Source organism: Pezoporus wallicus, unplaced genomic scaffold (assembly GCF_028554395.1).
Source record: "Pezoporus wallicus isolate ANWC-B61680 ecotype Strahan unplaced genomic scaffold, APGP_CSIRO_Pwel_v1 contig_8075, whole genome shotgun sequence".
In the NCBI taxonomy this organism is placed as follows: Eukaryota; Metazoa; Chordata; class Aves; order Psittaciformes; family Psittacidae; genus Pezoporus; species Pezoporus wallicus.
In genome coordinates, this window is record NW_026641508.1 from 571,505 (window position 1) to 599,063 (window position 27,559).

Here is a 27,559-nt window from a genome sequence, read left to right on the forward strand (position 1 = left end):
CTGGGTTGCAGAGACTCATGTTTCTGGTTCATCTTCTTTGCTCTGGAAGTGGTTATACTGCTGACCTGCACACAGGGGATTCCCCTAGAGGATATCTCCTGAGGTGATGTTGTGACACTTGTACATAGCGCACAGGTGTGAATGACTGTGCATGTGCTGTAAAGCCCTGGAAAATCGGGATATGCCTTTTGGCACCCTTTCAAGCTCAGAGGTGGACAGGGGGAAAGGAGAAAAAATGCAACTTCCTCGTGTTTTCTGACTGCTTGGTTGCTCAGAATAGTAAAATTAGCTTTCCTCAGATAGTAGATGAGACTGGAAATGTTGAGGAGTTAGAGGTGTCATCTGGATCCATCTGCACCAGCGTGTTTTGGTCCCATAGCTCCCAGTTCTCTTCCGACTGGGCTCTAAGCTGGATTCTATTTTCAGTTAGAACTGAAGTAGAACTGAGTTAGAACGGGTAGGGTAGTCCATTTACAACATTATGTATCCAAGTTTCTGCCGTACATGAATGAGAAAAAAAAAAAGCAACACTTTGCTTTTAGAGGTTCACTTTGGTTTTTTTTATTATGATCACACTTGGACTTTCTGCTGAAATAAGTAAAATCAAACTGCAAATAAGTAATTTCTTGAAAAATATTTTATGTTAACTTAAAACTTGGAACAGTAGAGGGGTGAGTATGTACTTCTAAACTTTCACAGAAGTGTACTGAAAGATGCAGTATTCGCATTTTCTTTGTGGAAAATGAATAAGTTCCCATGTATCAATACTCATCTCTAGCTTGATTCAGTGGGGCAATATTGGTATAATAAAATGGTTCCATTTACATCAAATGAGGCCCTCTGGAGCTCACAGTAACAGATAGTATTCTTATTCTTCCAGATGCCAGACAAACAGTAGCACATCAGGGCATAGTACGAATAATGCACTCTGACATTTGAATCCATTCACTAAAATATTGTACATCAAACGTACATACATTACATTTCCTGAATAATACCATGCTCACAAAAGTGTTTCCAAACTCTGAGATGAGCAGGGTGATGCATGCACAAATCATGGGTACAATATTGCTTTTAATATGCAAAATCCCCTTCTCTTCCATGTCAAGCGTGTATGAGAATGCTGTGAAATTGGGAGGAGAGCGATTACCATACCAATAGTTCAGAAAGTTTTTTACGTGCACCGTTAGGGATGTGCCCTTCAAACTCCTCCTCTGCCGTTTGTTTTTTTATGAACAGTTTGATAAGACAATTTGATACGTGGCACCTTTTCTTTATGGCAGATGTGATAAAGAGTCAGAACTTACTGTAGCCCAAGGATAAAGCCTGGGAAAGGGTCAGAATAGGACAGAAGAAACAGTACCATGGTTTAATTCACATTTCAGATGTATATACTCAGTTCCACCTAGGATTTCTGGGTAAAGTAATTCTTTATTGGAAGGCTTTGACCTTGTTATGGATTCCTGGCAGCTTTTCCCCACTCTATTCATTACTAATGCAAGCTGTCAATCACTTTAGTTCTGCTTTGACATAGATTGTGGCTCATAGGAGTTAGCTCTGTCATTCTTTTTATTTCTTTCATCTTTACTATCCTTTTTTATGGTCTTTAAAGCTGGAAATATAAAAGGTTTATATGTATATGAAAAAACTCTGTTTCAGTAACTCTATCAACCTTGTTATAAACAGTCTTTGATTAAAACAGTTACTTTTGAACACAGTAAAATGAGAACGTAGCTTTTTACGTATAGCATCTTGTAAATTACCCTCCCCCTCAAAATAAATCAGAGCTCCTATTTGCATTACAGTGGTCAGGATTGATACAAGCAGATCAGCTGCCACATCCTGAATGATATATTAGAGAGGTTTTCCCTTTCCATGTGTTTTGACATGAGAGAACCGTCAGAAGTGATGTCTTACTATGTGTGCTAATGTTAGCTGAAGTAACAATTTCCACACCTTATTTCATTTCACTGACCTGGGTATGATAAATATTTTAAAAGGGCTCGATACAGGTTTTCAGTTCCTGTGTCAGCCCAATCTCTGAAAATTTAGATTAGAATTCTACCAGCCTGATGATAAATAATTTAATACTAACCAATGGAAAGGCAGTGAACAAACCATTCAGAGCAATGCTTTTCTTTAAAAAGTAATCTAGTGGCAGTCGTAGGTAAGTTTGAAGATATAGATATAAAAATTCATTATAAAAAAATGGCATCTCCTTTTCAAATTAGAAGGGAGCATTACTTCCTGATAATAGTATAAGAATAGAAGGGAAATAAAACTTTGTTATTGAACAGTTATGGTATTAAATTCAGACACTAAATTTTAATCTGCTAGGTGCTGCTCTATTATCTGCTAGAATAATGAAGCGGCCTTTTTACACAGAATTCAGTGAGCCTAGTAACTCCTAGTAGTGCCCCTCAGGTTCATAATTTTTCCTGTTTGTTCCTCTCTCTTATCTCAGAATAAAGTGTATTGAGTGGGAGAACAACAGTATATGCCAAGAGTGAGCACTGCTGTCTACTCTGATAGATCCTGTAGTGTAGTTGTAGTGCACAAGTCTTACTCGGAGCTGAGCGCCCAGTTTTCAGTGCCCTGTGCAATCAGTCTTTGTTCTGAGGAATCTGCATTTTAAATAGATGAGCCAGATTAAGGATAGGCACCATAGTTTCCCCGTTACTCAGCATGAACTGGGGCACAGATGTATTTTCTTCTAAGACACAAAGCAAAATTCATCCGAGTCCCTGTCCAATGCCTCGATGGGAAGATCAACCACTCTGTCAAGTCTGAGGTCACTTTTCCAGTATAGACCTTCCCATTTCCAGATTTCATTGATTGAATTTTCCCTAAAAATAGGCCTGTGCAGTAAAGCAACCTTTGTAGAGTGCTGCTTCATGTGGAAATACATTGCCAGCATTGATATACTGTTGACATACTGGTCAGTTACCATCTACAGTTTCCCACTGCTCAGCAGCGCTCTGCTTTTTCCAAGTTTACATTTTGATTTCTGGGTAGAGCAGTGGAACAAGTGGCCAATTCATCATTACCCTAAAAAGGAAGGGTTGGAATGAATAAAGCTATTGTTGGAAGGCACCATCTATTTGCCAAATTCTCTTCACAGCAATTAACATGACTACATCTAATTGGTGACAAGTTCAGGGAGATAGCTAAGGAGTTTTTGTTCCTTGGTGAGTTTTACTGCAGTAGGCTGAATTACACAACTTTTCTTTACATGTGTATTTACAGGGTAAAAAGCTTATTCTTTTTCCTATTAGAAGTTAATGAGTTTAAGTATTTCACATTATCTTCGTTGTAACTACCAGGTTTAATCTTGAAAATAAGTTATTACAACAGAGTAAATGATGTGTTGAAAATAATATAATAGCCTAGATGACAACAAGAAAGTGTAAGCTGCATGTTGGGCCTCCAGTTCTCTAGGCAGCATAATAATCGAAATATATAATAATGCTGTGTCTGCTTTAACTGGCTTTGGAAAAATTACCCATAAGTTTAAAACCAGACAAGCTGCAGGGTTACATTTAAATTTAGGCAGCTCACCTGTACCAGTGAATGGCAATGAAAACACAATGGTTGGTGTGTGATGAACTTGATGCAGTCGCTTACCAGGAACCACCAGCAGACACACCTGCAAGCCTCAGCTGCTCTGTAGTTAAAGCCTTAGCTCAACAAGTGTTGAAAAACACTGGCAGACACTGGTGATATTGGTGTTGTTCTGGCCTTCAAGACATTTCTCACTTTATACTTTGTGTCCATGCTGTACACAGTCATGCCACCAGGCAGCAAGGGACAGGGGAAGTGCTGTGTGCTGCAAAAGCAGGAGGGAGATAGGTGAAAGTGCTGCAGAAGAGCTTCTTTCCAAATCACTTTTGAACATGCAGGTATCTTTCTGTCTGCTTCATTGTTTGATAGCAGAGAGGAGACCAGCTTACCAACCTGCAGGCAGCTAGAGACATCATCACGATGGCCTTTGCAAAAGGTTTTCCTGGTTTTCCTCCACCTACAGTGGTGGGCGTTACTCCAGTGTCACTCATCTCTATGGCACAGGAGAAGCTGCTCTGGAGAGGGGTAAGCAGATGCTGGTCCGTCTGGCCTGAGTGATGGGGATCCTTGCTACCAAGTCACAGGTGTGTTTTTCCTCCCACTTAGCACAGACATGGTAAGGGCTCCAGGTCTGGGCAGAGCCTGTCTGACTGCCCTGCAGGACACCTCGACTGCTGAGCACAAGGCTTGGAAAATGAGGAGAACGGAAGGGGAGGAAACTGGTGTTTCCATTAACTTCGGAGAGGCCTTGGGCTTAGAGAATATGAGAGGCCCATACTGAGTATGAGGATGATTGTAATACCTCTCATGTTTGCTTTGTGTGTTTGGATTGCAAGCTCTTTGGCCCAAGGACTGTGTCTCGTCATGTATTTACACAGATCCCAGCACAGCAGGTCACTGATCTCAGTAGGGGCCTCCAATCTCAAGTAATAATAATGGACTGGCTTTCTTCTAAGTGTTATTTACCCAAACAATACTGTGTTCCATTGGGAAGCATTGTTTTTATTAATTTATTTTTTTTTCAGTTCAAATAAAATAAAAACATTGTCCACCCAAGCACTGAGGAATGACATGAGTGCTCATCTCCTGCTAGGAAATAAAACTTCAAGAGTTTCAAATACCAGTGCTTCCTGCCCCCTTTAGTCACTTTGAGGACTTGTATCTGATGGTAAAATGCTTTAAATCCATTTTAAACCTTGTCCAGGCTGGCATTCCTTGTCTGGATCTTAGCAACACAACAAAGCTTCCTTTGAAAGTCTCTTAGAGAGGCAGCCCCCAGTTCATGTATTTGATATGTGTGTGAATTAGTCCCATTTATTTGTATAACAGCTGCTTGAATGCACATTTTCAGAATCTATCTCATCATCTTTTAAAACATGTGCTTTAACTTTAAAGCCAAAGAAGTCTTTGGAAGAGTGCAAACCAATCTGTTGTTTTGAACTAAAAGGTATATTTTATGTAAGGAAAAAAACTCAGAAGACAACCAGGAATCTCTCCACTACACTCACTTTATTGGAAGCAAAGATACATTTTTTTTTTCATGCACTTGCATGTGAAAGGTCTGTGTATTTTCTTCTGTTCTGCTGAACAGCATTACTAGTTGATTGTGCATGTACCTATATGCAAGATCTCTCTTTAGTATGGGGAGATGCTAGGAAAGACATTTTGGATCTTATCTGATTGTTTTGCAAACATGCAGACAGTGTTACTCTCAACCCAAACTATATGATGAAAAGTTGAATGCTTCTACTTTAAAAATGAAGATCAGCAATGATGTCTTCAGCATGAAACCACCCGATGTAGCCAAGGCATAATTTTATTATCCCAGATGAAAGACAAATATGACCTCATTGTGTTTTGTATGAAAAACATTATTTTGAGTCTGTCTGGTTCCTGCAAGCTTGCTGAGCTGTGTTATTCAGTAATGTTTGGCATATGATAATTTTCTAAGGCTAGTGTGCAGAAAGAAAGAAAATAAGGCCAGGCTGGAGCTACCATCTATTTCCATGGGTTTTTTCTTGCCCTCTGAGTTCTTTGTCAGACAGTTGCAGTCTGCTACAGTACAACTCTAGTTGTTTTGTGTAAGTGCATCCCAGCTACAGTGTCATTTCTCTTCCAGAGCGCTAAAAGATGTAGGTTGTGTTTAAAGGCTTCAAAGGTCTGGCCTTACCTGCTGGGACACTGGCTTTTTCTTCTTTGATCTATTATAAGGGGTGATATACTTTAAATCAGCTATCTTAATGAGAGAAAACTTGCCAGCACTGACAGCAGAGCATTTTCTTAGGCAATCTGCACAGATGTGTGAGCAGCCTCACACACATCCTTCTGTACTGGGCATAAACCACCCCAGGCAAGGAGCTTTGTCACTGGAGGAGTCTGGTGCAGGTCTGTGTGCCCAGCTACAAAGATGCTTCAAGTCCGTGCAGGAGCCAGGCTCATGGTCCCCCTGTCTTGACAGCCAGCTCCCTGCTAGAGTAGTGGGAACTGGAGTTTCCAGAAAGGGTGAAGCATTAATATTGTCTTATTCACTTCTAGTTGAAGTGAAATAGATGAAGAAAATAGACGAAGCTCACAGATTTATGGAAAAAGTAATTTTTAGATTGCAGCTTCATCATTCTGATAATTCCATAAGTAACATTTGTTTCAAGGCTGATGTTTCATTTTGGTATTTTAGAATGGAATTGCCACATTTGCCTCCTCAGCTTTAGAACCCTTGCAGTTTTTTCTATTTTTTCTCTTCTTTTTCTTTCTTCTTGGAAACAGTTGTAATGAAGTAGGAAAACTCAGGTTTCATCTGCTTTAAGTGTTTTCTAAACAGAAAATATAAGGCCAAAACCACAATATATTGAAATAAAAGGCAAAATCCCCTACAAACACATTTACTTGTTTCCTTTTTCACTGTAAAAACAAGTCTTTTGCTACACTTTCTTGAGCTTCTCTGAAAAGGAGGGATAAAGAAAGAAAAACAAATGTGAAAATAGTTTCCAAAAATAGTGACTTTAAATACGAAGTGCAAGATTTACCTTTTAATTCAGCAGTGATTAGTTCTCCATGATAGTTTTGGAAATGCCAATGTTTTTAAAAGCATCTCTTTGATTTACCTGTTACTTCCAGTTGAAATTTGTAAAGTAGCTCTGTTTGAATCAGTTGAGTGAAGAGCCTCTAGAAGAAGGGGAGGGGAGGGAGAGAAGTATATGCACTTAATGAGCAACAAAGCTAGTGATCTGTAGGAATTACCCAAGTGAGTAATTTTGTTTCATTAATGCACCCTAAAGCACCAAGCTGTTTTTTTGTCAATGGGCACTGCAGGGCCATTGCAGTGCTCAAAGAGACAGTTATGTTACCAACTGCAGTGTAAGGGATAGGTTTACCAACAAGGAGGGAGAGAGAAAGTAGCTTAGCCTAAGAAGAAAATTAAAGACCATCTATTATTGTCACTGAAGCCAATGGCAATACTTGTAAAAACTCTAGCAGAGCAGGTCACACGTAGTTTTTTGACTTTTCCAACTTCCAGTTTCTTGGTTAGTGTGGTTTCTTAAGAAGGCATCTTGATGCACATAGCATCTCAGTTTGAAAGGGGAAGAAAGGCGTGTTCCTGGCTTACTTGAATCATTCTTGGAGGGAAGTAAAAAAGCAGATAGCAGGAATGAAGGCAAAGCTGTATTATGACTTCTATGCATCTCAGAATCACTCAATATGGGACACACACAGCATATGATATATTAAGTTGAAGTATTGAATATCCATAAAGGAGTACTAGCAAGCGGTGTCAATTTTCAAACACTTTGCTTTGTCAGCTTCACAAATTTAAAATCAATCATCAAAAAGTCCCTGAACAGATCAGCTGAAGAGACATAAAACCTTATGGTTATCTTCCTGAGAAAAAAGTTGAAATTAAAGGTGAGTTTATAAAGACGCAGATGGCAGAATTCGTAGTGCTTAAAACTGGGGTCATCCAACCTCTCAGTTTAGAAATAAATGCTGAGGAAAGACAATGACACCCAGTGCATTGCTAATAAATACATCCTGGAGGACAGTTGAACATGCAGAAAAATAGATTTCACAGAGAGGCTTATTTTCAGCATGAATGCCATTTTCTCACTGCATTATCATAAACATGGGAGAAAAAACAGCTATAAATAAAAAATTCTGGGGCAGTCCCTGCGGACTTGTCAAAAATATGTAGGTTTTGTACACTGCAGTGTAAAAGTATTCATTAAAATTAATTTTTAAAATGCCCCATCCAATATTAGTTGCCTGATGTCCTTCCTTTGATCATAAATTATAAATGAACCAGCAAAAAATGAAGAAACCGTGATTCCATTAATAAATTATTGAAGTGTGATTGTTAGTATTTGCAGTCACTGGGCTAATAAGCTCAGGCTTGTGACACTGAAGTGTTTCTCATTTAAGGGTGATGGTGATGGTGATGTGATTAACACCATTATCAGTGTGTCCTGTGAAGCATAAACCCAATGGGCTCCTTTGGTGCCTATGCAGTGACCCATGAAGCTTTCACTGGTCTGTACTGCAGGAGGGGGAGTTGACACAGAAGAAAGTCGGTGTGAACTGGGTTCACTGGGTAGCTCCCCCCAAGGCGACACTTTAAAAAAGCAGCGCACTGACACGAGAGGCTCTTCTCCCCACAGCAGCCTGCCTGTGCCAGCAGCGCACGCAACTGGCTTGGCCCATTCCAGTGGCGGCTCCGGGAGCTCCAGTGAGTCCGAGAGCAGCTCTGAGTCTGACTCCGACAGCGAGAGCAGCTCCAGTGACAGCGAGTGCAACGAGGAGTCACGCAGTGCCACGCCAGAGGTAAAGCCACGCTCAGCTCCTCCCCAGTGGGTGCTCGGAGGGGAAAGCATGGACAAACATGAAATCCTGCTCCCTGATAGGAGATGTTGGAGTTCTCTGCTGTTTGATGCTGTTGACTTTTTTCCCACTTCACAGTTTTATGTGTATGACCCACATACTCATACTAGCTTTTGAAAGAATCCTTCTGGCCTACATTTGAATTGTTTGAAAGAAATATTTAGATTTTTGCCAGTAGCTAGAGAAGATTTTATTGACACAGTGTTCATCTGGGACTAAGGGAAGGCAACATAACAAAAGTATGTCTTCAGGGACCAGCTAAACTTTTTAGTTGTATTAAATTTCTCCAGGGTAACATTGTAAACCAGATAAGGAAGCCTAATTAACCATAAATACTCCATAAATACTCCCATAAAACTAGCAGTCACCACTAGTTGACTGAAATAAAAGGGTACATTAAAAACATTCTCTTTTAAAGGGAAAAGCGTTGCTTCTGTGTGAGATTTGTTCCTTGTCATTCTTCCATCTGCAGCCTGAACCCCCCTCAACAAATAAATGGCAGCTGGATAAATGGCTAAATAAAGTGAACCCCCACAACAAGACCATCATCAACAATCAAAATGAGCCTCACAGTGAGACCAGCTCCCAGACCCAGAGCAACCAGCAGGCCGAAGGGCCTAACAAAGGGAAACTCAACAGCAGCCTGCCCCCAACCGATTCCAAAGACCGGGCAATCCTTAGTCCCATCCGAGAGAAAGCCAAACCACGGGTTGCCCAGAAAACCCCAGAGGCAAAAAGCTCCAAGCAGAAGTCACCAGCTCATAATGAGCCAACTTCACAAAGGACTACTGGGAAAAAGCAACCCAAAAAGGTAGAAAGGACTTCCAGTGTAGAAGAGTATAACTGGCCCAAACCAAATAATACCAGCAACACTCCCAAAGAAAAAGACACACAGGAACCCCCCGAGCAGCCAAAGGTTCGAACTAAAGCAGCAGTTGGAAAGACTGCTCCAAGGAAAGAACCACGAACTAGCACAGGTCTCACTTCAGAGAAGAAGAAGTACAGAGGCCCCAGCAAAATTGTCCCCAAATCCCGGGAATTCATTGAAACGGATTCATCTACTTCTGACTCAAACACAGACCAGGAGGAGAGCTTGCAGGCTAAGGTATTGCCAGCTTGCCCTGGCTCTGCCAATGGTGTCAAAGCAAAGGACTCTGGCAGTAACATCCTCAGCGTAAGTAGTTTAACTAGCAATGGCAGCAACACATCTATTGACCAGACTAGCAATGACCTGGAGGAGCAGCTCTTTTCTCCTATTCCAATCGTACAAAACGAACTTCTGTCCCCTCTGAGAGAATATGAAGAACTCAAATCTCTGTGGGTGAAAATAGACCTTAGTTTACTCTCTAGGATACCTGGACAAGAGCCTTTTGAGACCACATCTGTGAAAAGTGAACCAAGAGAGGCAAATGTGAAACACAGGCGACCATCTCGTGAGTCCCCTACCCCAGCACCTGAAAAACCGCCCACAAAATCCAAAAGGAAACACAAGGTAAGTAATTTTCACTGTCTGGAGGAAAACATTGGATTTGTATGCATCCTTGATGTCAGGATCACTCTCTGATTCCTCACTGCACCTGCAGCAGGGCTGTAAGGAGGACTCATAACACTAAGGCTTTATTGTTTTTTCAAAGAACATACATTTACAAGTGCATTACTGCAAATTAGCATCAGAAACCAGTAAAAACCAAACTCCAGCTGACAAAATCAATGAACAATGTATTTTTTTGACATTGGTCTTACAAGCTTTTTCACTCTATTTGCTCACTTATCCATTAATTTCTAGTGTCCTCTAATCTGCAGAAGAATTCCCAATGACAAGTTAATATGACTACGGGTTTAGTCATACCCAGAAAATGTGACTTCTGTTTGGAAGGCAGGATTTTATTGTCTTCAGAATTAAGGCATTTTCACCACTGGCTTAAATAGGCATAGCTTCATTAAAGTCAATGGAGTGGTGCTTGCTTATGCTCCTGGTGAATTTAGTCTGTATTGTTTTGTTGTATAAACAAATGTGATTCATAGAAATATAATTTTCTTAACTAGCTGGTTTCTCTACACAGCTACCTGAAAAAGCAAATATATTTTGACTTAAGGTGTTATGGTTTATCATGTGTTTTGTGTTATTTATACCCAAGGGTATCCTATCTTGTGGGGTATGACAGTGCACATCAAACTAAACGTGTATTCGGAAAAACAAATCCTGAAGTTTTATATCATAAATGAATTCTTGCAGTCAGTTTTTCCAGCTGGAATGGTTGTGCTCTGGTCTGTCTGTGAGAAGTCATCATAGCATGGGTTTTTTTATACCCCAGATTTTATAAATGATTGTGAGTGTGACTTCAGCTGTCTGTTGTAGTGGACTTCTTGAAATCCTGAGTTTGAGCAGTCCAGTGGTACGAGAGAGTTAACTAAACAAAGACAGACAATGCCAGGCAGACACAGGGTCTGCACCCCTGCCTACATGAGTCACTGCACTGGCTCCTTCCCTGTTGAATTAAGTGGAAATAATCACATGAGTAAACTCAGCAGGTTTTTATTCAATTTATATTCTAGCTGTACACTAAGGGCAGATATGTAAGAAAGAAGGAGGAAAGAAAAGGGATGCATAAATGTCCATGCTTATGTGTATGTATAAGTACACCAGGGTGCATACTAATAATGCAAAAAACCTTCTTGCTAGGTACCTTAATGGAGTGTCAGTATGATGGAGACGGAATCTTGGCTAGTATTGGCAACTAAACTGAGGGCTCCCAGGAAAAATAACATGGTCATGAAAAATGGAACCTCATAATTTGAATCAGAAAGTAAAAAAAAAAATGAGGAATCTCACTCTGGGACTGTGCAAACATAAGTTACCCTCTGGAACAGCCTATTCAGTTGCTGTGTGATTGTTCCCAAGGGGAAACAAGCCAATTAGGATGACTTGAGGGTATATCATCAGTTGAAAAAGGGTAGGGAGAGCCTGATTTCTGTTTCTAAATCATGCTATTAAAAGATTTATTTTAGCCACCTACTAGAGGGCTCAAAGGCTGATATGAAGGTTCCAGTGACAGAGCAGTAATCAGCTTTGCTTGTATCATCCTAGTTCAGGCGCAAAAGTCATGCATCAGGGAATCTTTCAAAGCAAATTTTAAACCAGCTGTCGCTGTTAATGACTACCCCAGCTTGGTACTCCAGTCTTCTAGTCCTGTGAGGAATACTTACTAAGGGAAGTTTTCCCATCAACTTCTATTAAGTCAGTGAGTAAAAGCTATTTACTTGAGTAAGATTTGGTGCTATCACGTCATTCCATCTGAATTATTAATTACATTCCAGTGCACTACAGAAGATAACTACAGCATATGAGGCATTTTGTTGCTTAATTATCTGGCTATGTCATTTGTTATGTAACTTCATGTATCATGTTTGGAGCACATTTAGCCCTGATTTCAGGTGACTTTCACTTCTCTTAGACCAGTATTTTAACTGCTGCTACTGTAAAGGAAATGCATTGAGATTCCTGAGCCCTTCTTAATAACAAGTGAAACTGCATGCTGAATCTTTCAAATTCTACTCTTTTCATTAAAGCAGACAGAAAGCCTGGATACCTTTGTTGAAAGCAAGAAACAGCGTCTGGAGGACTCTTCAGCTTCGTGCCTGCTCCCACCTTGTATCTCTCCAATACCGAATCATAGATTAACCAGCACTAAAGAGTAAGTTGGGTTTTTTTTACAAATAACATTCATGAGGGATTTCATGGTAATGTTCTATAAATGTCTCTGCTGTAGACCCAGGTGTGGTTTACAGCCCATAAGGGTAAGTGACCCAGCATCACTATTCCCATCATTCAGGAAGAGGTTCCATGTGGTTTTGGATGATACTCATTCATCCTTCTGATGGACCACAGGCATTCAGAATGCCACCGCAATCCTGGTGTGCTCTTTTACCCCATACTATGTCTTTTCAATGTTCTTTATTGCCCCATCATCCTTAACCCCTATGGCCAGAAGATCCTACTAAAAGTGGGCTTTATTTGATTGCCTGGAATTTATTTGTTTTAAATTGTTTTCATAAGAGACAGTTTTCTGATTTATTGAACAAAATAGTGACTTTGCTTTTCACTTCAGTGGTTCTTATTCTTTAACTGTGTGTACAGCCATGCCAGGGGTGACCAATCTTAATGTTTCAGACATGTCCTTTGTATTTGATTACAGACATGTAATCAGATACCTTGTGCCTTTCAGAATGTCTTTGAGAGATGACTATAATGCTTGAGCAAACAGGTGCCACAAAAATAATGATTCTGATTAGTATAATCACAAGATTAACATTCTATAAATAACCAAAGAGTTCAGTTCCCTTCTGTCATCAATTCTTTGCTTTTACAGTTTTGAGACGAGGCATTTCTTTCTGCTGGGACAAGCAGAGGATCAAACCCTCAATGTACTTCTGAAAACAATTTGAGTGTAGTAGTATTTAAATTTAGATAAACTTCAAAGATTGTTTATGAAATAGCATACAAAATCTAAAACCCATAAGGAAGGTTGAGCATCATTTTATTTATCCTAGTATATAAATACCAAGGACTAACTTAAGTCCTTGAGCTAAGCCCTCATTCTACCACTGGGAAAGTCAGTTGGAGTCTGAAAAAGGCAGATGAGTTGAAATTTACAGTGTGTTCTGTAACATGTTGCATATTTGATAAAGATCATGATGGGTGTTGCCTGATTGTAATTGCTAGAAATACAATATGCAGAGATATATTGCAGGGGGAATCAAGGATTATCCATCCCCAACACCTCCACAATCCATTAAAAAAATCCTTCTACACTTGTCACCAGCAAGCCCTAAGGATCCACCCCCAACCTGATGTTTCTTAATTTGAGCTTGTTTTCCAGGTCATTAATTTGATTCCTTGGAGCTTGGTATTCTCTGTTAAAATACAGTTGTGTCCATCAATAATTATTTCCATATGCCAGCTTTTTGTCTTGTCTGCCTCAAGTTTTTAAACAAAATTTTCTGACTTCTTTTTCACCGCAGTGATTGAGCCCTGGATCACACTGCATTTGTTATTAGTGTTTTCTGAGTTCACTTGAAACAAATGCAATATTGTTTGATAATTCAGGTCTTCAACTCCCAGCAATGTGCAACTGAATAGAGATCAACATATTTCCCAGAAGATTAGGGAGCTGGCTGAACTGTGTGGTGACAAATTTCTGGAGAGCCCCAGATTATTTTTAAGTAGTCAGGAGTGGTTCTGTTCCTCAGAGGATTAGGTAGAGTTTTAAGGGGAGGCAGAACAAAGGGGAAGCTGAAAGTACACTCTTCAAGGGCATGGGGGAAAATAACACTTCAGTGGTAAGAGGTTGAAAGACAGGCTTTGCCATTTTCTCCTTTTATTCCCAAAGTTTTACATTTCTTTCAGAACTCCTAAATCTCTATGTAAGAACTTTGAGAAATCAGGGTGATTCAGCCACAGGCATGATGGTGATGTTCATCCATTAAGAAGGTGGTATGTCCCATGGCGGATATTCCCACCTGGGAGGACCCTTAAGTCTCTCGTGTTAGAACTTCATCCCTGTGCCAACACGCCAAGTTCCCCAAGACAGCCTTCAGAGACTTTCATTGGGGTTTTTATAGATAGAAGAGTCTTTTGACAGGAAGACTATGACCTCTAGGCTGAAATTTGGAGGCATTCAGGAATATGCAGGAATTGGTGAAAGACAGCCCCCTTTCACCATGCCTCTACAGCTCTCACTAGCTTGCTGTCCATGGTTTAGACATTTGAATACATTTCCTCATAATCTTTCCCTAAATATATGTGCTCATAAAGCAAGCAAAGATGCACAATTAGTTTTAAAGGGTTACATTTCTAATATGGACAGTTATATGCCTAATTTCCACAAGTTTCTATGACTACATATACAATTTTAGTGTAGAAGTTTCAAGTGGTCAATTACGAACTTAAAAGCTGTTCACACAAGCTAAGAGCTGGTTTGTATTATGTAGTCATTTTATAAGCAACTGGTTATCTCTCTGTTTCTTCCCTCACACATTCTGGGGCTGATGCCTGTTCTTAAATCTGACATGACACTTAAAATTATTCAAGCAAATGCTACTGTATTTTCCTTGTTTCTGATATTTCATAGCAAGTGAAGGAATAAATGATGCTGTGTTTTATCCAAGTAGTTCAAGCTGAAACACTGCTGTGAAGCTGGATTTTTGTCAGGTCAGCTGCTCGCTTTGCAGCAGAGGATTATTTACGTATTTACCTGCTTGCCAGAGCAATTTTAATTTAGGCATTAATTCTGTGTGCTGCTGAATACCCTTTATATTTGAATACCTGATTGGTAGACCCAGTCCAGAGCACTGTTAGCCAGTGTTTAGCAGTTTGTAACAATGCAGAGAGTTCTTTGCTGGTGCAGAATGTCTGAATTTCAAACTGGACTTGTACCAGTGAAACATGCTTGCTGTCTAGCAGGCACACTGGAAGTCTGTCTGAGGCAAGCATTTCAGCCTGGTTTTCAAGATGTCCTGTTCCCTTTTGTTTTACCTGTAGTTGAAGATGCACCTATACTTGGCAGCACATATTAGCTGATCTTTTGGGTAGTCACAGCCATCTATATGCAGCATTTCATTGTGGACAGGGAGAGCTGAGGCAAAGAAAAACCAAATGATTGGTATAGGCAATGGTTTTGTGTCACTAATAAGCCAGGGATGCCACTGAATACCACAAGGAGTGCATAAAGAAAAGGTAAAGAAAGGCAGCTTGAAATGTGAGAGGAAATGGAAATTTTCTCTCTCCTTCATGCAGTGACCTCTTGTTGCCTGCTTGTTTTCTGCCCCAGAAGAAACCTGGTTGGAAAAAAAAAAAAAAATGGGGATCCTTCTTGGGTTTTGATAATTGGCCTTTTCAGTCACAAAAACTAAACCCTGCAGCCACAAGACCATCAGTTCTGCTTCTATTTTTCCTTAAACTTTTATTGTGTTTCTCCCTAGGTTTTATGTTTAGTTTAACTAACAATCATGTCAGAAATTAAACCACTGAGTCTTGGTAATTATTGCAATAAATTCATTCAAAATTAGCAATTACTGCAATCAAAGACCAGTTTCTTAGGCATTAACAGCCCAAAGCAAAGTGACAATCTGGTTTACTGCTGGTAACAACCTAGTTCATAGAGGTTATTCTTAACATAAATGCTTTGGTGTAAATCTTAGGGAGGTAACATTGCTAAATAAATTATTGGCTTACTTCCTTCAAAAACTCATAGGGTTAAGTAGGCAACAGGGGAAAAAAGAATAGAAAAGAAAAAAACAAAATAAATAGAATTATAACCATAAAGTATTGGAGTTTTGAGTTCTATAAAAAAAAAATATCCTCAAGTTCATTTTATTTTGTGGTTAAGTCTTCCCACCCACAGAATGACGTGTGTGCCAGAGCTGAGGAGCTGCACCTGTATGTTGATTTCCCCTCTTATATTTAAGTCCAGAGAAGGAGATAACTGGTGAAGTTTTAAGTCATGGCACCTACAGCCACCTTAAGTTTTTCTGATACTACTCTCATGATGCCTCCACCTCTGTGTACAGCTGAGCAATGTTGCTTCAATTACTTCACATATGCCTTAAATTTCCCCGTGCAGTTGTAGACTCTGTGCAAGCAAGAGTCCTGCATTAGCCCTGGAAATATCCATGGGTGTGCTGAGGAACCTCACTAGCAGTGCAGAGTCAGAACCTGAAGGGGTCTTGGCCAGTAGCACAAGTTTTTCTTCATATGCTTTTGAGATCTACCAGATGTGGTTGCTCTTCACTTTGCAAAGCTGTACCAGGGAGAAAGGAGACTTCCACACACCTCCATGCACAGCAGCCCAGAGAACTGTTTTGCTGTCTGCTCCAACCTGTATGTGCATATTCAGGATTCCCTGTGTAGGACACTCATTTGGGAGGCAGCGGGTTTGAATTCTGCTCCTGGGATTTCATTAACTGTGTCTGCTTTGCCTCTGCACAATCTGGTAACTTGCATGCTTTCCTGGGCATGCCCTCCTTTGGAAAACTTTCTTCTGGAAGAAGTTCAGTGTTATTGCGCTATAGCTGTGGTAAATACGTCTGAGTTCCAAAATGCCCTTTGGGGGTCAGAAAGCTAACAGATGAGGCTGCAAGTAAGAACTTTTTGGAGGCCGTTGCAGGTCCACATGCACATAAAATCAGGCTCCTCAAAGAACTGCCAGTGTCTTCCAATCTGGTTGCTTTCCTTTGATCAGGACCATGTGTTTTCTGAGCAGGACAGGATCCATACCAGTCCTACTGTAAAGCAACATGAATTTCTGTGCTTATTTGATTCCTTTAGTCTGAAGATCTTTAATATCAGAATTTCAAATCAGATACTTTTAACTTTGCTGCACTCCAAACAGTTTTGATTAGAAGAGATATAAAACCCTAAACATGGCGAGATTGTTTGATTTTACAGATAAACTAAAATAGTCTTCTATCACCAGATTTTATATCCTATTTTTATATTCACGAAATGACCAAATGGGAATGACCAAAGTAGGTGTGGATCCTGATACTGTTGGCAAAACTGCAAAAGAAGCCAGGCTGGAATAAGAGAGCTCCAGAATGAGGAGCAAAGAAGCTTGGCTTGCCTTCCCCTCTTTCCCTGGTTACTTTAAGGCAAAGTAGATGTGTAATTCCTGACACTGACTGAAAGTGACTGGGAAGGAAACAAATTCTTTGTGACTTAATTTGTTATTGAAATTTTGGTCAATAATCATGAAAAGTAAATGACCGTGTAGCACAATATTAGATGTCTAACAAAAGATTAAAATTCAGGTTATCTTTATTGGCTGAGCTGGGACAGTACCTAAAATAAAAATCTATGAGCAGATTAACATGTTAAACAGCAGGGTGTTGGGTTCTGTTTTTATCCTTTTTGAGGGATTTGAGGGGAGAAAGGTCTGTGAGGTTTTTGGGGCTTTACTGTGTATCACAGCTGCTACTTCTAGCCAGCTAACAATTTCTGTACATAAAACAGACAACAGATTATCATATTACTTGAGCTTTCATGTCAAAACCACATTCATTTTCTGAATCAAGTTCAATTCATCAACCAATATTTGCTCAAGGGCTTTTACCAGCTACAGTGTATCATTTTAATATAGTGTTGAACATTGGTTTTATTCTAGAGGTCAAATAATTATTATCTTGTTATTATTATGGTTATCATTTTGTAGTTGTTATAAATTTTTTTTTTTGGTTCATGTGCCATGTGCTGTTATGCTTTTTGCAGAGGTTGCTTATGTGGGTCCTAATCCACCTCTTAAGAAGATGCGTAATGTTAAACACATAAATAGTCATACTTGATGTCAAAGGAACTAACCCCATGCATAAAACTTTCCAGCACTTTGCTGAGTCAGAACCTCTGTGACCTCTTAAATGAAGACTGACTCAAATTAGCATTTAAATTGGACAATTTATACTAATGCACTGGAAGTTGTCCTCCAAAGCAAGAGGCTTCTGCAGCCATTGAAAAGGCAGAGGTAGCTCTTCTGTTTTCCCTGCCTATTTCCTTTTGACTTAGTTCCTAGGACATGGGGACTGCAGGACATATTTGAGGGTAGAGCAGGCTTCTCAGTAAATATAATCCTGGTTCTATGGAGGATTAACCGAGATTCTTGAAATGCAACTGATTCTTATCTGTGTCCCAGGAGCAGCGGTAACTCAGTGAAAAAGGTGGCAAAGAAAAGAGAAGAGAAGCTGTTCCCTCCTCCGTTATCCCCACTCTTGGACGAGCCTGTGCACCGGCGGCACAGCAGTGACAACAGCTCCTTCAGCCAGGAGACAAACATCACAAACACCTCTCAGACCAGCAGCTCTTCCTCCTCTGTTTCTAAACACAGAAAGAATGAAAATAAATCTTCTAACCCCAAAGGAATCTGTGTAAGTAACTGACCTCAGTTGTTGGAAGTGAACAAGATAAAATTAACTTAGCTTTGTTCTGTTTGATTTTTTCTTCCCCCTCAGTATCTATTTTTAAATGCTTATGTAGCCCCACTCAAGATCAACAACGAGTGGATCTTTGCAGAGCTGGTCATAAGCAACTCTTGTAAGTTCCATTTTTAGGTCAGCATCGGGCATTTACTTGGCACTGTGTATTGGTCCCAGAGCCTCAGAGGAGAGCTTTGCAGCCACCAGCTAGCTGCAATTAATCCCTTAGATCTGTAGCTATAGCACAAACTCTTCAAAAATAAAGCTTCAAGAATTTTGGTATCCATCATTTGAATAATTTCCCCAGATTCTCACCTAGAATTAAGTACTGTAGTTATACTGAATATTGTGGACTAAAGTAAACAATAAAAATCTAACAAAAAACTACCTGTCCATAGCACACTCAACATGGAAATACCTTGTCTCAGGTTTGCAGTCTCCCAGCTTCCAGCAGTTAGGTTTATTTACATCTAATATCCATGAATTATGTGTATAAGCTTTCAGATACCATGTAAATAGTTGGCTTTTTCCCCCCCAAAAAAAACAAACCAAACCATCATTCTGTTAGGGCCATCTCCTGTTCAAAGTTTTTAATATAGGCAATTCTTGTTTGCTTGCTTTTCACCAGATTCAGATGAGGTTTTTTACTGAAAATACATGAAAAAGAGCCAAGCCTAGAAACTGCATAGCAAATTCACTAAAAAAAAAGTAAAGTTTCACATCTGTTTGTTATCCCCTTTTAGGTTAAACAGGCAAACTTGAGGGTTTGGGCCCATTTTAAATAAACCCTCTTGAGTTTCAAGCATATCATTTAGTATCAAATTGTATCTTGTCAAATTTAAAAGACAAGAGAAAATTCTGCCACAGAAAAGGACACACGTAGCCCCGTTTCTCACAGTTCGATGCTTCGTGAGAGGTTGTTACCCTGCACTGTAATAGTAAAACTCACAACTTGCATTGGATCGTAGGTGACAAATCACTTCACCTTGTTCATTCATCCCTGTTGCTTTCTGATATCATTGTGTCACTTCAAGCTGCGAGACTAATACACATGCCTTCAACTGAAATCAATGCCAAAATGAACCGCATATGTCAGCAAATACACAATGCTATGTAAACAGCAGGGCCACTTCCTCTTGCTCCCAGCATCTCTAGTCAGATTTATCCTTGGTTTATCTATTAACCTGATATATGACATATTTGTGTTCTAAAATATGTTAGACTTCTTTTCCTAGTTCATTGGTTCATCTGTAATTTAGTTTATCTGGCTGTGGACCTAGCTTGCAAGTTGCAGCTGCCTGATTAAAAAGTTTCAGTTATGCTTCTGGTTTTAATCAGTGCAAAGTCACAACTCCTGACTTCTGCTTTCCTTTCTTCTCTCTGTTCTGTGCCGCAAGGGTGAGGAAGCCACTTCTTGCTGAAATCTGAGCAGACTTTTCAGACACCTTACAGTTAGATAATAATAATATAGAAAAATAGTTACATTAGTGTGATACTCCTTGAATGAAGTCAAGTTTACATCCAGCCCTTCTGCATTAGATTTCCCCAATGTTGCTTTCAGCAGTGTTTCTAGTCAGTCACACTGTGGCATCTGCGCTGATTTCATCTAGGAGTGTAAGTTAATGAGTTCAGGTGATGGGTCAGAGGTAGAGTCGTATTGCCTAATTAACCTAATAGGCTTATGTTATAAAGGATAGAAGGGTGGTTTTGTGAGGTAACCTGGATGTAGTTGGGTATAAACAAGTGATAATTTGTGCCTTAGTCTTTTGTTTGTATGGGTTTTTTTTGTGAAGAGTGCATATGAGCACTTCCATTGTTGGAAGCTGTTTGCTTGAACTATCAAGAGTTAGTAACAGTCCTTTTTGATCTAGGAGGAAGAATCTCACAATGCACCAACAGCCAACCCTCTTCTTGACACTAGCCATCTAGAAACAGACATCTGGTCTGCAATGCCAACACTTTCCAATGGGAATTCTGAGACCAGAAGACCCAAAATAACATTTGATGATGTGTAAGTATTATTGGCGTCTGTGCTAGCTGGGATTTTTGTGCAAGCAGAGGTCCCAGTGAAAGAGATTATCTTTGATCATAACACTAGCATTGGGCACCTGTGTGGATAGTGCTGCACAAAGTTTTAATCTTTACAAATGAACTATTGTCACTGACTAATGAAGACTCAGTTGATAAATGTTTTTAGATCATGAATGTTGATTCACGGTAATTCTTTTTTTTTTATTTTATTTTAGCTCCTCTAATGGAAACGTTTAATACTTAATTTAAAATATTCTTCCTTTTCCTCTGTTCAGCAAACATTAATGGGTCCTTTGAGTATCCAGTTTCTTCAGCTAGTTATTTTACATTCTAGTTGCCCATCATATCTTTGCATACAGCAGCTTTAGATTAATACCAGGTTAAGATGTAGAGCTAAGTGGGTGTATATGTTGAAATTGCTCTTGGAAGCAGTCAGCAATTTTCTCAAACAATGTTTGTCCAGCTGTATGAAAACAAAGACTTGAAATAATTGATTTTGTCTGTTTAGGCTTCACAATGCGGATTATTACATGCAGGAGGCTAAGAAGCTAAAGCATAAAGCAGATGCATTGGTAGGTTACCACGGGGGATTTTTGTCTCTTTCCACTATGGAACTGGGTGTTACAAAAATGTCTATTCTGAATGTCATCTAAAGTCTCAGAAACCAAGAGGAACCCTGATACTGGCTAAAGTATGCTTCAGATTGTACTCCATAAATACAGTGTCCACAGCAAGTCAAACCCTGAGCACCATTCCTAGCCTTTAACAGTTCATTCCCCCCCCAAAAAGAAGCTCCTTACAATAGTCGGTATCTCTTCTGAGGTGCAACAGTCACACTGTTTATTAAGGATGTAAGATAATTTCATGAAAGATGATGTGTATTTGAAATTTGGTTTCCTATTTACTTTGTGCTTAAACCAGAAGTGCTGAAATATTCCATTACAGAAAATTAAGAAAAGCCGATCACCCTCCACCCCATTATCTTGTGGTAAAACTGTTTGATAGTTCCAATCCAATTGTTTAAAATTTGCAACAATTGATTTTTAAATAGTACATTCATTTTTATTGCATGCTTTTAGGCTTTTCAGCACACTACTTCCCAAAAAGTTTTGCAATGAGGTAGTTCAATGCTGGGAAAGCTTTTTATCTCATTTTACCCCAAATGAAATTCCAGTAAGATTGAGCTAATTTTGCAAAGTATTTTGGTTTTGATAAAACTACTTAATCTGGCAGACTATTATAGCTTGTTCAGTCCAAGCTATTGCTAGCACTGAAGTGCCTTTAATAGCCATTTGCTTTGTAGGTAAGGACTTTGTTCCTGTAGTTTACATAGAGTACAGAACAGCAGCTCATTTAGGCAGGCTTAGTGGAACTTGAGTCCTCTCTTTATTTAAAGTAAAATGTCCAAAATGGGGTGTAGCCATTCACTTTGCCCCTCAAAATCAGAACTGAAAAAGAACTGGGTAATTATTTACCTCTCACTTTATTGGAGTGTTGCATGTATATTTTATCATTCCACAGCAGAGATTTTGTTCTTGGAAAGAAGTCTTTATCAAAAAAAAAAAAACCAAACCAATCATGCTATGTTTCTAAACACCAAACAAAAAGAAATTAAAATAAAATGGCTTTCCCTCTGCTGTCAGTGAGCTGAAAGAGAGTTGATCCATCAGGCTGCCTGCTTCTGCTCTCCAGGCTGCCTTTTGACTTGGGGCACGGTGTTACCAAGTGTGTTTGCAGTGGGAGGTGGGTTCAGGTTCTTGGCAGCCTGCCATGGCTGTCAGTAAGTGAGCAGTCATCCCTCCCGACATGTCCGGTTACAGGAGGTGGCCTGCACTGATGCCTGCAGCCCAGCTTAGCAGAGCATGTTCAGCCAGAGCCCTGACATCTGCATGCAGGAAGGGCTGGCAGAAGCAGACTGACAGCACCCCCCACAGCTGATTGACCTTTAAAGAAAATACACATGGTTCTGGCACAGGGATGCCTGCTCCATGCTAGCAAATATTTACAGGCTCAGGCTCCTGATGATCTCAACATGCTATGTCAATCCACTTCCCTCCACAGCCTGATTCACTAAGAAAATGTTGACCTGTCTCCCATCCTCTTACCTTTGACTATGCCTTGCGGAAGCAGGGGAGTTTCTCAAGCAGAACTAAGAGGAGCAGGCACAGCACATCATGCTGCTGCCTGCAGGCAAGCCTTGCCTGTCACATGCAGTTTGACACCCCGAGTGCTGTTACAGGAATGTGGGACCATACGGTACAATACAACTTGTTGGCAGATAGAAATACCCATGAACAAAGTATCTGGTTTTTCTTTCCACTAGTTAGGTCTCAACTTCTTTTTTTTTACCCAGCCCAATACAGCTGCACACAAATTATCTCCATGTAACACATTTGCTGTGGAATCCCGTAGTGTTAGTAGTCCTATGGAAACAATTGCTTCTGGTTACTCGGTGCTGACATGACAAAGCACACACGGCATTGAAAGATGTGTTGCGGTGGCTAGAAAGATAATGCATGTGACCTCAAAATGTGTCAGCAAATGTTAATGGGATTTGTGGCAGTGCTCTTTCTGAGCTTGTATGGAAAATAGATTTCTGGTGAAGGGCAGGCTTGGGGAAGAGTGGCTGCTCAGCAGAAAAGGACCAGGGGTGCTGATTGACAGAGCTGAGCATGAGCCAGCTTGTGCTCAGGCATCCTGGCCTATATCAGCAACAGCATGGCCAGCAGGAGCAGGGCAGTGATCATCCCCCTTTATTGGGCACTGGTGAGGCTGCATCTCGAATCCTGAGATTCAATTCTGAGCCCCTCAATACAAGAGAGACATTGAGGTGCTGGAGTGGGGCCAGAGAAGGGCAATGAAGCTGGTGAAGGGTCTGGAGCACAAGTGTGATGAGGAACTGCTGAGGTACCTGGCGGGGAGAGGAGAAGGCTCAGGGGGGACCTTATTGCTCTCTACAACTGCCTGAAAGGAGGTTGTAGTGAGGTGGGGTCGGTCTCTTCTCTCAAGGAACAAGTGATAGAACAAGAGGAAATGGCCTCAAGCTGTGCCAGGGGAGGTTTAGATTGGATACTAGGAACAATTTCTTCACAGAGAGGGTCCTCAGGCATTGGAACAGGCTGCCCAGGGCAGTGCTGGAATCACTGTCCATGGAATTGTACAAAAACCATGTAGATGAGGCCCTCAATGACATGGTTTATTGGTGAGCTTGTCACTCCTGGGGTAATGGTTGGACTTGATGATCTTAAAGGTCTTTTCCAACCTAACTGACTCTAGGATTTTGTGTCATATGGGAGTGACCCCAGGAAAACCTATCTTTGGATCCAGTAAGGAGTCAGCTAATGTGGATGGGCTGGTGCACTGGCAACTGACTGTAACATATGGAAGAGATCTTGGAGACCTCACTCTGTTCTCAGTTGAGCTGTGATGAGCTGAAGGAATTCCACCTACTCTCCTGGAGTCAGCATGGAGCAAAGGGCAGGATCAGATCCCATTTCTGGCTCAAACTGTGTGTCTGTATGAAATATGCTTGCAGCCACATTCCTTCTTTTAAATACCACAAAAAGTAATCTTTGGAAGACTTGAAGCAAGGAATTCAAAGAATATGCTGAGAAGTGGCCATTAGAATAGGGAGAAAATACTTAGAAATAATTCCCCTTTTGTGGTCATTCAAGTAATACCTATCAGTTATACAAAGGCACACAAAGGTTATAATCAGTGCACAAAAGCAGAACTTGAAATTGAACGTATGCAGAGGGAGTTAGTTGCAAAGATTGTTTAGAAGTAGCCACAAAGGCACAAATACTGTTACCTTGAACCAATACTAAATGTTCTGCTTAATATGTTGCTAGGATAGGCTTTCCATTTTGTGAATGGAAAACATACGCAGATGCATCAAAAATATTTTGATAGAGACATACAAAGAAATTGAAAAATTATTTAAAATATATTGGATCTCTTATATCAAATGCCACATTAGTAGGATTCTTACATCCAGCTATCAAAAATTGAAAATGTTAAATACTGTTATAAAATACTTACTATAAAAATGTCATATATAATATTCATTACACATAAAAAAAGAAATCAGTATGTCTAAGTCAGTTTAATCACAACCATTATGAGGGCTAAAACCTTTTGCACTAAAAGCCTAGTAAAATAAAATATTTAGCAGTGCTATATTTTCTCCCTTTTTTTTTGTTTCTGCTCTTTCAATCATCACATAAGTGATGAGATTATTTCTTTTGGTCAGCAGTTAACAGAATGCAATGTCTGACAAGTGACATGGGGTTGTAATTTGACATTCAAACTTAGTTCGTATGTCGAGGGGGGATATAAATTTGTTCAGACATGCTTAGTGTCCCTCACTGACTGTATAAATCCATGCGTGTCAATGGACATACACTGACTTTCCTCTGTGGAGCTTTGGGCTGTATACTACCTGAAAAGATCTGGTGAAAACACAGTCCCTGCCTTAATTACTGTATGAATTCATCCTTAACTACCAGCGTTGCTTTGCTTTCATCCTAATGCTAATATTGCTTTGTATAAAATGTGTCTACCTGGAAATCAAAGCTGAAGGATTTTCTTGATGGTGTCATTCCCATTTCAGCTGGAGAAGTTCGGCAAAGCAGTGAATTATGCTGATGCTGCCCTCTCCTTCATCGAGTGTGGGAATGCTATGGAGCGAGATCCATTAGAAGCTAAATCTCCATACACCATGTACTCAGAGACTGTGGAACTCATCAGGTTAATGTCCTTTCTGTGATCATTTTCATCATCTCATTTCAGTCATAATTAGAACCTGCTATGTTTTAAAAAATACCATTTCGACGTATTAATGATTTGTCCAAGGCATCTTCATCTCAGAAGTCATCATAATTAGTTCTTGCCATTTTATTAATGTCATGGAAAATTTATAATTGATGGACACTGCTTTTATAAATTATCCCCTTTAGAGGTTATAATGTGAGTGTTATAATTTGCAATATTCATAAAATTAAAATTGAAATGTAGTGGGTGGAAGTAAAGTATAGTAATTTCACTGTTTGGCAATGACACTTGTCTTTTTAAAAGGTGTAGTTTTATAATTCAAAACATTAAAGTGAGTCTGTCAGGATTTCTATTACAAACCCTGGTTTTAGAGGTTTATAACTTGGCTGTTAAAAGAAAAAAGCTGAAATTTGGCACATAAGATCATAGAGAATAAGCTTTCTGCGTGTATTGTATTAAGGAAGTATATTTTTTAATGTTAACGGAATGTGAACCAGCTGAATTAGTTTAAATACAGTTTTGTAGGCTTAGAATATGGATAAGAGAGCTTTAACTTACTAATAAAATGTCTGAATTATTATTTTAAAATCTGCTCCTATTCCCTGTAGCTGTTTCAAAGTCTTGGCTCTGTAGAAATAATGGTCTCCTGAGTAACTAAGGGCTTGTTTGCTTTACTTGCACAAATTACCAAAGTGAAATCAAGCAGGATTAAATTTACCTATAAGTAGAACAACAAGATTTTTCCTCTTCACTGTGATGAACCTTTGCTTTCTCCAGTGTGTGCTGGGAATAACACCATTAATGTCAGCGTAATTACTGCTAGTTTTCACAAAAGAAAGAAAAAGAGGCAAATCAGGCCCTAAATGTTTGATTTTTAATATGACAAAGGTGTTTTTTTAACATGCAGGATTTTAAGATGCCAGATTAGCTAATGGGGACTGCCAGAAATAATGCATGGCTTACATTCTGAGTAAGCAGGTATTTACATAATAAAATGTATCAGATCTTAAGAAGCTCTTACTCTCAGGTAAATAATGTGCTTGTTAAATATTTAAAAACATGTTTTTACATCCTACACTTCATAAAGAAAGAAAGAAACTCTGAAGAGATTACTTAACAAGAAAAGTTATGTTCACTCAACATTCAGGACCCAAGTTAAACTCTCGAGAGCAGAGGGCATAAGAAAAGGAGCAGTCTACCTCTGCCTGCACTCTGACAGCAAACAGCACAGTACTTTGAGTCCTGAACTACATAACTACAGTTGTATGGCAGGATAAATTGTTTTTAAAGAAGTAAGAGTTTCTTCATAGGAGCCCACATGTATCTTTATTTTTTAAGAAAGCCACATGGCACAGTGGAAAATGTTGTTGCTTAGCCCAGCATTCTGTCTGTTCAGAAGTGGATGGACCAAAAATCTTCATCATTTAAGAGCCACACCACATGCATTACTTAACTGCGAGAATGGCAGCTCTAGGAGTAGCTCACAAGTGGGTGATACCTGCAGCTCTCCTCCACCACTGGTGCTGGATGGAGTCAGCTGCATGTATGACTGCATCTTGGAGCAACTGGTACTCCTCAGCCTACACAGCCCTGCTGCCTTGATCCTCCCACTAGCTCCTGTATCAGCACAGTCCTGCTGCAGGCTCTGTGACAGATAGACCTTGGCACAGAAGCAGCACCTGAACTATATTTGGATTGCTTTTTGAACTGCTTTTGGCTCTAGAAGAATATGGAGGACTTTGTTATAGTAGATCTCCAATTTCTAATGAGCTGAAGTCAAGTGAGATTAATTCCACCACCTACCATCAAAGGCAGAGTTCAATTTACCAACTCTTGTATGCAGCATCTTGTGGGTAGCCAGTGAGATTTGCCCATTTAATTGCTGTCAGTGGTCAAACATGATTGTGCAGGTGAGCAGCAGGCTGGTACAGGTTCAAATACACTCCATGGACAAATTCACTGCCACAATGGGGTGGGAATGTAGAAACAATGTGGGTGCTGAATGTAGAAACCAAGAATGCAGTTGTGCACACGCACTTTCTCAATGTGGCTTCTAATGTTAAGGTAGATTTTTTTACTGTAAGATAAGAAATAGGAGTCTTCTCACTTTTACTCCTCACTTTTACTCTCACATTTTAATCAGAGGCACCATTTGCCCCTTTTGCATTAGCTGTGTCTGCCCTGAGTATCTGCATCAGACACCTATTTGTGAAAGCAAGTGAAACATCAGAGACTGGGAGTATCAGAGATCTGACTGTCAAAGGTGTTTCAAAGTTAATGGTGACACTAAAAGCCCTATTGTAACACTGGAAATCCCAAAAACATATTTATTTGTGTTTGATCAGATTTATTCAATATGACT

At 39.8% G+C, this 27,559-nt stretch overlaps 1 protein-coding gene across 7 annotated transcripts in view; it reads left to right on the forward strand.

Annotated features, from left to right (window-relative positions):
• Positions 1 to 27,559, forward strand: part of AFF2 (ALF transcription elongation factor 2) — a 363,928-nt gene that overhangs the window by 320,864 nt on the left and 15,505 nt on the right. For 5 of the 7 annotated variants that reach the window (XM_057424103.1, XM_057424100.1, XM_057424098.1 and 2 more), the window contains 7 exons: positions 8,211 to 8,373; positions 8,903 to 9,922; positions 12,001 to 12,125; positions 18,114 to 18,345; positions 20,265 to 20,404; positions 20,933 to 20,996; positions 25,037 to 25,173. In XM_057424103.1, the coding sequence (XP_057280086.1) occupies positions 8,211 to 8,373; positions 8,903 to 9,922; positions 12,001 to 12,125; positions 18,114 to 18,345; positions 20,265 to 20,404; positions 20,933 to 20,996; positions 25,037 to 25,173 (1,881 nt within the window). The remainder of the gene's footprint in view (positions 1 to 8,210; positions 8,374 to 8,902; positions 9,923 to 12,000; positions 12,126 to 18,113; positions 18,346 to 20,264; positions 20,405 to 20,932; positions 20,997 to 25,036; positions 25,174 to 27,559) is intronic. The other 2 variants (XM_057424099.1, XR_008974179.1) reach the window with 2 other exon arrangements.